Source organism: Balaenoptera borealis (genome assembly GCF_965194805.1).
Source record: "Balaenoptera borealis genome assembly, chromosome: 3".
NCBI classification, from domain to species: domain Eukaryota; kingdom Metazoa; phylum Chordata; class Mammalia; order Artiodactyla; family Balaenopteridae; genus Balaenoptera; species Balaenoptera borealis.
Genome location: NC_138866.1, coordinates 151,812,049 through 151,820,512, shown reverse-complemented (window position 1 = coordinate 151,820,512; position 8,464 = coordinate 151,812,049). Strand labels below are relative to the sequence as shown.

At 53.8% G+C, this 8,464-nt stretch overlaps 1 protein-coding gene across 6 annotated transcripts in view; it reads left to right on the top strand.

Annotated features, from left to right (window-relative positions):
- The first annotated feature begins 866 nt into the window (after positions 1-866).
- The window catches only part of FAH (fumarylacetoacetate hydrolase), a 34,996-nt gene continuing 27,398 nt past the window's right edge, over positions 867-8,464 (top strand). For 3 of the 6 annotated variants that reach the window (XR_014243488.1, XR_014243489.1, XM_082388539.1), the window contains exons 1-5: positions 868-1,053; positions 5,708-5,818; positions 6,980-7,101; positions 7,594-7,643; positions 8,006-8,096. Coding sequence is in view for 4 of the 6 variants with exons in the window: in XM_082388539.1 (XP_082244665.1) it covers positions 973-1,053; positions 5,708-5,818; positions 6,980-7,101; positions 7,594-7,643; positions 8,006-8,096 (455 nt within the window). In the remaining 2 variants the exon portion in view is untranslated. Of the gene's footprint in view, positions 1,054-5,707; positions 5,819-6,979; positions 7,102-7,593; positions 7,644-8,005; positions 8,097-8,464 lie in introns of all 6 variants that reach the window. The other 3 variants (XM_082388538.1, XM_082388540.1, XM_082388537.1) reach the window with 3 other exon arrangements.

Genomic DNA, 8,464 nt, shown 5'->3' with positions numbered 1-8,464 from the left:
TTTACACACAAACAGAGTTTCTGTATGCCAGGCACAAATGCTCCACAATTAATTCAATTTTCCTATCAACTCTGTGAAGTAGGAACCATGGTCATCAACGTCATACAGAGAAGAAAGCTGAGGCAGAAAGGGGATAAGTAACTTGTCCAAGGTCAAACATCTTGTCGGTGTCATTTTAACACTAGAATATGAAATAAACAGGTGAGTTACATTTTCTAGAATATTAATCTCATTAATGTAAGCCTTCCAAACAGGCACGACTCTTCCTTTCCCCGAAAAACTGGAAATGCCATAGCTGACAGATTAGCATGGTTTATGAAGGCGGAAAGGACGAGACTGGAAGCATTGTACCAGCCCAGGAGGCAGCGTCTGGCGTCAAAGGGTCTGCTGTGTCCCGGAAACCCAACAAGACTTCTGTTGAGCAGAAGAGCAGGCCACGCAGCCGGGGGAAAACGAGGCTGAAGTCACCAGGGACAGAGCCTTAAACGCCAAGCTGGGGATTGCTCTTGGTAGGACCAGGGCCCCTGGGCCTGGCAGCTGGACCGAAGTCTCCCGGGAGGTGGACTCCGGGACGAGGACCTTCAAAGAGGAGGCGGGGCTGCTTGGAAGGGTCAAAACTGTAGTGGGAGAGCCCGGAAGGACTGTGCGGGGGTGGAGCTTGCGAAGCTGGAGTGACAGGGAGAGGAGGGATTGTGCAGGGGTGGAGTTTGCGGAGGAACAGGCCTCGTGGAGGGGCGGTCTCTTGGTGGGCGGGGCTCGAGGGCGGTCTCTTGGTGGGCGGGGGCTCCAGGAGGGGCGGAGCCCTCGGAGGGGGCGGGCCGGGTCCTACTGTGTCATAGCGTCAGCTCTGGAGGGACGGGCCTGAAGGGGCGGAGCCCGCAGGGGGCGTGACCTGCCTGACGACCTCTGCGAATCCCGTCTTGCTGGCCGCGCGCAACCCGCAGCCCGTCGCCCTGCTCCGTGCCCACCAGCATGTCTTTCGTCCCAGTGGCCGAGGATTCCGACTTCCCCATCCACAACCTGCCCTACGGCGTCTTCTCCACCAAAGGCAACGTGAGCTGCAGCGCTCGGCTTCCGGGTGCGGGGAGGGAGGGCTTCCCCTCCGCCCGGGACCCCCATGCCACCTTCCTGCTCCGCCCCTGGCTTCAGCCCAGCCCTGCCACCTTCAGCCAGCACCCGACGGAGCAGGACGTCGGGCCCGTCGTTTCCCTGCTAGACGCCTCTCGCGAAGACCCCCGGTGTCATTTGGGGCCTAACGAGCGGTGCCTCGCATTCTCCTCCCTGGGGAATGCGATGGGAGGTGGGGTGGAAGCAAGGGCCTTTTTTCTTTGGAGGGGCTGATCATGGAGAGTACTTGTGGGTTCATATCCCTCCTGGTAACTTTCTAGACGTGCAAGCTATTGAAATTCTCAGCCTCAGTTTCTGCAGGTTTGTGTGAGAATTAAACGCAAAATGAAACGGTACATGAGTCTCCCTTTTAGGTAGGCAGAGCAAGTCCTATTATTATTACAGAGGAGTTGAAGCACAATCATCCTCCCTACTCCGAAGTCTTTTGGCTTTGTTGTCTTCCCCCAAGGCACCACGTTGTGACCGGTTGTTTTCTCCCAGGTTAGCTTCTAACCCTAGAACTCGGGAAATATTATCTGACCCGGTATTTTCAGTAGCTCGGAGGGATGAGCGCCTTTGCTGGCAGTAGAGCCCTGGGATCTAAGAGGTTACGTTTCTTTACCTCCAGCTGGCCTTCTTTCAGCTCCCTGGGCTCCCTGGCATTCCCTTGCTGGTCAGAAGAAGCCCTTTTGGGCAGAGAAATGAAATTTCACTTAGTAAGTGTAGTCTGATTGGCAGAAAGAAATCTTTGAAAACTGGGGGTTTATCAACAAATATATAAGAAGGTCCCTGGGTGGGGAAAGCAGATTCCCTTGGATTTATTCATGGTATTTTGGGCTTAGCTTTCTGCTCCCAACTTTAAAGGTAAACTCCTGATTCATAGAACCCCAGAATCTGCTTGCGCCCAAGTGTTGAGGAACCGTTTGCTAAATGGAGCTCCTGGCAGTTAGCCCCTTCCTGGAAACTGGGTTCCCTGCCCCCATGGCAAAAAACGCCTAGGTCTAGAAGATTCAACATGTGGTTTCACAACTGCCAGGCCTGGCCAGTTGTCGCAAGGATGCAAAAAGGTAACACTCAGTCCCCTGGAGGGCCGCAAATACAAATAAGAGGCATGTTAAACCTTAACCTGTGTTAGCCAAGTGCACTCTGCTGGCGAGCCCTCCCCTGCACTCCTCTGACACTTTGTCCTCAGCTGTGTGTCCTCAACCTCTACTCCACAAATCCATTAGGCAGAAGCCTTTGGGGCGTGGGGGGTGCTCTGACTTGCTCTCCCAGAAGGCTCTGGAATGAATGCCCCTTAGGGTATGGCTAGTGGCTTGCAGACTCCATGCCCCAGCTGTTCCACATTAGAATGTGCAAGGACAGCCACGAGGGAGGTTCACTGCCCTCTGAAAAGAGTGCTGGGCGTTGGGAGTGGGCCCCCTGGGCATTGCAGAAGGCTGAGGGCCTTCAGGCGGAAAAGGCTGTGTCTGAAGCTATGGCTGCAGGCACTGGACATTCCAAAGGTGGTGGCTGCCTGTCCAGGCTGACCTAGTCGCCAAGGCACAGCCTCCCTCTCCTCCATGCCAGTGGCCAGCCGTGCATAATTTGGGTGGAACAATAGTGAATGAATCCGGCTTTCATTTTAGTCATTCTTTTATTCAGTGAATGCTTATGAACCCCAACTCTGGGCCAGATTCTGGACTGGGAGTTGGGGATCAAAGGCACACGGGACACCCTCCCTCCACCTTGGGTTGCTCATGGACTAGTAGAGCAGACCCTGGCTCTCTCTGTGAAGACAGGGACCGTGGCTTCTGAGAAACAGACGCTGCAGTCATCTGGAGCTGACGGCCAAGGTGCTCAAGTCCCCATGGTTCCGGCCCTGCCTCTGCCTCCAGACCCTCTGCTCTCTCCAGCCACACTGGCTGCCTTTCAGTTTCTGAAACATTCTTTTTTTTTTTTTTTTTTTTAAATGCACAACGTGAGAGTTGTGAGTTAAGTTTTTTTTTCTTCCCCAAATTAATTAATTAATTAATTAATTTTTGGCTGTGTTGGGTCTTCGTTTCTGTGCGAGGGCTTTCTCTAGTTGTGGCAAGCGGGGGCCACTCTTCATCGCGGTGCGCGGGCCTCTCACTATCGCGGCCTCTCTCGTTGCGGAGCACAGGCTCCAGACGCGCAGGCTCAGTAGTTGTGGCTCACGGGCCTAGTTGCTCCGCGGCATGTGGGATCTTCTCGGACCAGGGCTCGAACCCGTGTCCCCTGCATTAGCAGGCAGACTCTCAACCACTGCGCCACCAGGGAAGCCCTTTTTTTTTTTTTTAATATTTATTTATTTACTTTGGCTGCACCGGGTCTTAGTTGCAGCACTGGGGATCTTTTAGTTGTAGCAAACTCTTAGTTGCAGCATGTGGAATCTAGTTCCTCAACCAGGGATCGAACCCAGGCCCCCTGCATTGGGGGCGCAGAGTCTTAACTGCTGGACCACCACGGAAGTCCCAGTTTCTGGAACTTTCTAAGAGCAGTTTCCTGCCTCAGGACCTTCGCACGTATTGTTCTTTCTATCTGGAATACTCTTTTTTCCTACTCTATGTATGCCTGATTTCTTCTCACTCTTCTGGGCCCAGCTTAAATGTCACCTCCTCAGAGAGAGCTGTCCCCTAAGCACCGTCACTGAACGAGCTCCCCACTGAACTCCAGCCATAGTTATCGTCTGTCACCTCACCGTGTGCTTCCTTTTGCTTCTGGAGGGTGGGAACCATGTCTCTCCTCTATCGTCAGTGCTTCTGCAGCCTTAGCATACTGCTGGGATGAATTAGATGCTCCATAAATTTTTTTGTCTGAGTGAATGTCTGCCCTGTGACTGGTCTCGTGATAAGAGATTTACAGATGTTAATTAACTGAATTCTCACTACAAACTTGCTGTTGTGCTACTGTCCCCATTTTACAGATGAGGAAACTGAGGCTCAGAGAGGCTAAGAATCCTGCTCCAGGTCTCACAGCCAGTAAGAGGCAGATTTGCACCCCACAGCTGTGAGTTCCCAAACCCCATGATTTTCCCTCTGTCAAGCTGGGAGGTGGGTAAAGCTTTCCTTTGGACAACATTCTATCAGATATGACCAAATGTTATAAAGCAGAGGCAACGCACACGCATTCTCTTAAAGTTAGACATAGGATATCTCTTACTAATTTGTCTCCCTCAGGTTATACATGGGAACCTGAGGCCCTCAGAGGACCAGGGACTTGTCCAAAATGATAAGATGGTGAATGACAGAGTAGGCAGGACCTCAGGGATCGGGAGTCTAACACTGAAGAAAATAACTCCCAACAGTTAAAGTAGAGGGACTCACTCTCTCAGGTCCTCACGTCTAGGTCTAGAAGATTCAACATGTGGTTTCACAGTTGCCAGGGTTTGGAACACAAGGGCAGCTTCTCGCCGTTGCTTGCAGCCGAGGAGACAGGCAGCCACACTTTTGATTAGGTCTCTGATGTTGCTCTGTGGCCTCGCCTCCTTCCTTCAGCTTGGTGTGGGGGCCAGGGTCAGAGAAGTGGCCCAGGGGTCTGCCTGCACATCCCCTGAGTGGGCAGCCGCTGGGGTCCAGGTGACCCAGCTCATTGCCCAGGGAGATGAGGCCCAGCCTCTCCAGGCAGCTTCCTCATGGGCAAGGTCTGCCCGGGGCCTCAGGGCCAGGTGAGGGTGTGGCTCCGGTCTACCCCTGTGCACGGAGGGATAGCCATCTTCTGTCAGCCCCCTGAAATGAGCAGCCACTGGAGATAAGGCCAGCCAGTAGCCCCACCTCTAAACTCCCTGGGACTGAAATGGGAAAGCTGGTGGTTCGGGAGAGCTGGGAGCTCAGCTCAGGACAGAGCTTTAGGAGGTCGAGTCTGCAGACATGCTCTCAAGCTCCTTGTTGATGAGCAAACTTCAGGGCCATGTGGACAAAGGTCAGGCTTTGCCAAATATTTGCGACATTGTCACACTCAGGGCTGAAGCTGGGATTTGGTGGTGCAGAAAGGAACTTTCCGCGCGTGCTCTGAGCAGTCTGGCTTCATGCTCCCTGGTGACCCGAGCTCTGCTCTGTTTGAGCCATGACAGAGGTCATTAGTCCAAGCCCCTGGCCCTCAGCACTGTGCCTGGGACATGCTCTGCTGTGCAGAGGAATTGCCCCCAAGGGAAGGCCTAGGTTAAACCTGAGAAATAATCCAGTTGCCTGGTGAGGTGGTGAGCTCTTCATCACCAGAGGCATTTAAGCAACACCTGAGGAGCTTTGCTGGGGCCTTTGCCTGGATAAGGGGCTTGGACTAGGCCTCTTTCAACTTACCCACTACAAGGGGTGTTTGATTTATTTTCCATTCAGGAAACACAGATTCTTTTCCCTTCTTGTCCTAGAGGCAGACATGGCACCAGGTTCTTCCCGGACAGAGATCACAGGGTCAACTTCAGCCCTTTGAGAGGCAAAGGGAGCTGGGGTACAGTACTAAGGATCCAGTTCCTCAGTCCCTCTCCATAGAGGGCCATCTAAAGACAAGAGCCATGGGCTCGTAAATAGACAGACTTGCTGGGTAAGTGAGCCAAGCCCGGCTGAGGCTTTGCCCAGTGCTGACCATGCCACCTTCCTCCCAGCCAAGACCAAGGATCGGCGTGGCGATTGGTGACCAGATCCTAGACCTCAGTGTCATTAAACACCTCTTCACTGGGCCTGTCCTCTCCCAACACCAGGATGTCTTTGATCAGGTAGGACATTGTGACATGGCTTGTCCTGGATCTCAGTGGCCTTTGTTGCAAATGCCACTAAGAAAATGTCCTTTGCCTTCCATTTCTGATAGAGGTAGTGCCTTGAGGGCTCAGAGATTTTACTCGGATAAGGTTGGGGTGGTTGTGAGACAGACAGGCTGGCAGGAGGTAGCCTTGGGACAGCGCAGGGTGGGTTCCTGGGTGAGGAGAGTGTCAGTCCCTCCACAGTCCTAGGCCCTCCCCAGTTGTCTTTGAGGTGATGCTCTCCAGTAACTGGTTCATTTCCTCATTTTAAGCTGGTTGAGTCTCTGCTTGTTCCAGGCCAGTGCTGGGCCCTCTGAGGGAGAGAGCCATGAGCCCTGGCCTCCAGGTTTGATTCCAGCCTGGGAAGAATGGACAGCTTGCCCCAAGTGCCCACTGTGTTGCCACCACTTTAGGAGTCAGCCTGAAGGATACGTACATGAGTGATGGACGTGAATTCACTTCCTTGTAAACGGTCCAGTGCTTTGGTGTGCGTCCTCCCTCCCGTTCCATGGAAGGAAGATGATATATATTGAGTACCTCCTATGTGCCAGGAGTTTTACACACATCTCTTGTTCAATTCTCACGACGACCCTCTGGCGTAGGAATGGAATCCTCACTAGATGGATGAGGGTCTAATCTGAAACGGGACACAATTCTCCCAGGTCACATGGCTACAAGGATTGGAGCTGGGGTTGGAACTATGGCCTGGAGAATCCACAAGTGCTTTTTCTGCTCCACTTCACTGGCTCAGAAACCTCTTCTTAACTCATGTGAAGGGGATTGGTGTAGACTGCAGTACCCCTGCAGACCGGAGGCCCCCCCGGAGGAATGCAGCCATCTTCACTGCAGGCGGGGCCAAGCTTAACCAGGCAGCTGTCCCAGATAGGAGCTCCCGGGCTTTGCCACTTGCCTGCAAGTCCATGAGGGGATGAAGCCCCATCAGGAAAGATGACACATCTCCCCAGCTCGATGAACAGATGACAGAACTAAGAACCAAAGTCCTGAGAGTTTGAATGAACTGGGATAAGTGACAGGGGACCCAGAAAGCTGGCCAGGCTCTCTCCTGTCAGTAGGAGGGGTAGCACAAGGGGCTTTCCCATGTGTGATCTTCTTTCTTCCTCCGCATCTTGGTCCTAGCCAACTCTCAACAGCTTCATGGGCCTGGGTCAGGCTGCCTGGAAGGAGGCAAGAGGATTGTTGCAGAACCTGCTGTCCGCCAGCCAAGCCAGGCTCCGAGATGACACGGAGCTTCGGAAGCGGTGAGGAGCCCGTGGACCATGGCGGGTGGGGAGGAGGGGACCTGGCTTGTCGGAAGAGGACGGTGTGGTCGTCGGGGACATTCCGAGTCACGGGTTGGCTGCCTTGGCCTCATCCAGCCCCGACCTGCCTGGGCTGCATTTTGGTGGGAGGGCTCTGGGCCGACTGGGATTACCTCTCTGCCTGGACTGGGGTGTCCAGGCCATGCCTGGCCCACCGGCCCACTCCCTTGTTCACTCAGCCATTCCTCATCAGCATCATTTGTGTCCTTGTCTGGTTTCCAAACAAGGGGTAATTTAGCCCGTTGCCTAGAGTGGAACATAGAAGCGGGGGAGAGGCAACTTGTCTTTAGTGGGTGGATGCCCATCCTGGGGTGGCCCCAGGCTGGTCTGGAAGTGCTCGCTGGAGATTGTGAGCAGGATTTGGGCCATGATCTAGGCTGAGCCTGTCAATGACCGAAGCTTGACCTTGAAGCCCCTTGTTCTGTGTTTCAGTGCATTCACCCCCCAGGCTTCCGCCACGATGCATCTTCCGGCCACCATAGGTGAGTCCAGTCTCTTTACCAGGATGCACACGGAGCAGCTGGCTGCTCGGGGGGGCAGGCACAGCTTGAGCAAAGGCCTGGCGAGCGGAGCCCGCGGGTGGGAGGGGTGTCCGCCACTCTTTTGCAAATTCCATTGTCTGTTTCAGGAAGTCTTGGCTCCTTGTTTCTTTTTCGTTTCTCAATTGGGAGTTCTCAAAACGAATTTTTAGCGAGGCGACTTTGTGTCGCATGTCGGGCGTGCTCTCCCGGCCCCTTCTGCCCACCTCTCCTTGTTCTCCCGCTCCGACACCACTCGGAACTGGCCCTTCTCTGACCTGCGGCATCCAGGTCACTGACAGCATCTCCCGGCCTTTCCCCTGCAGGCGACTACACGGACTTCTATTCCTCTCGGCACCACGCCACCAACGTCGGAGTCATGTTCAGGGGCACAGAGAACGCATTGATGCCCAATTGGTATGTTCTGGACCAGTGTGTGGCTAAGTTCCAAGTCTGTCTTTACGTGCCCAGCAGTGTGTTGTCCCAGGAGCTGCCAAGTCCTCTCAGGTTAAGGAAACCCAGGAGGAAAGCTAACAATGACCATGATGTCACCGCTTCTGGAAACGGTGGCCTCAGACTCTGGTCCTCCTCTCCCCTCAGCCCTGGACCTGCTGTGGGATCATGGGGACTTCCCTTAAGCTCTTTGATCTGGAGAACACGGGTTGGAATTAGATCCTGACTCACTCACATCCTTCCAGATCCTTTTGTTTGTAAGCTGTGAATTATGGTTCTATTGGCAAGTCTTCCATGCCAGCATTCTCCATACTTAGCCTCTTCCGATGAAT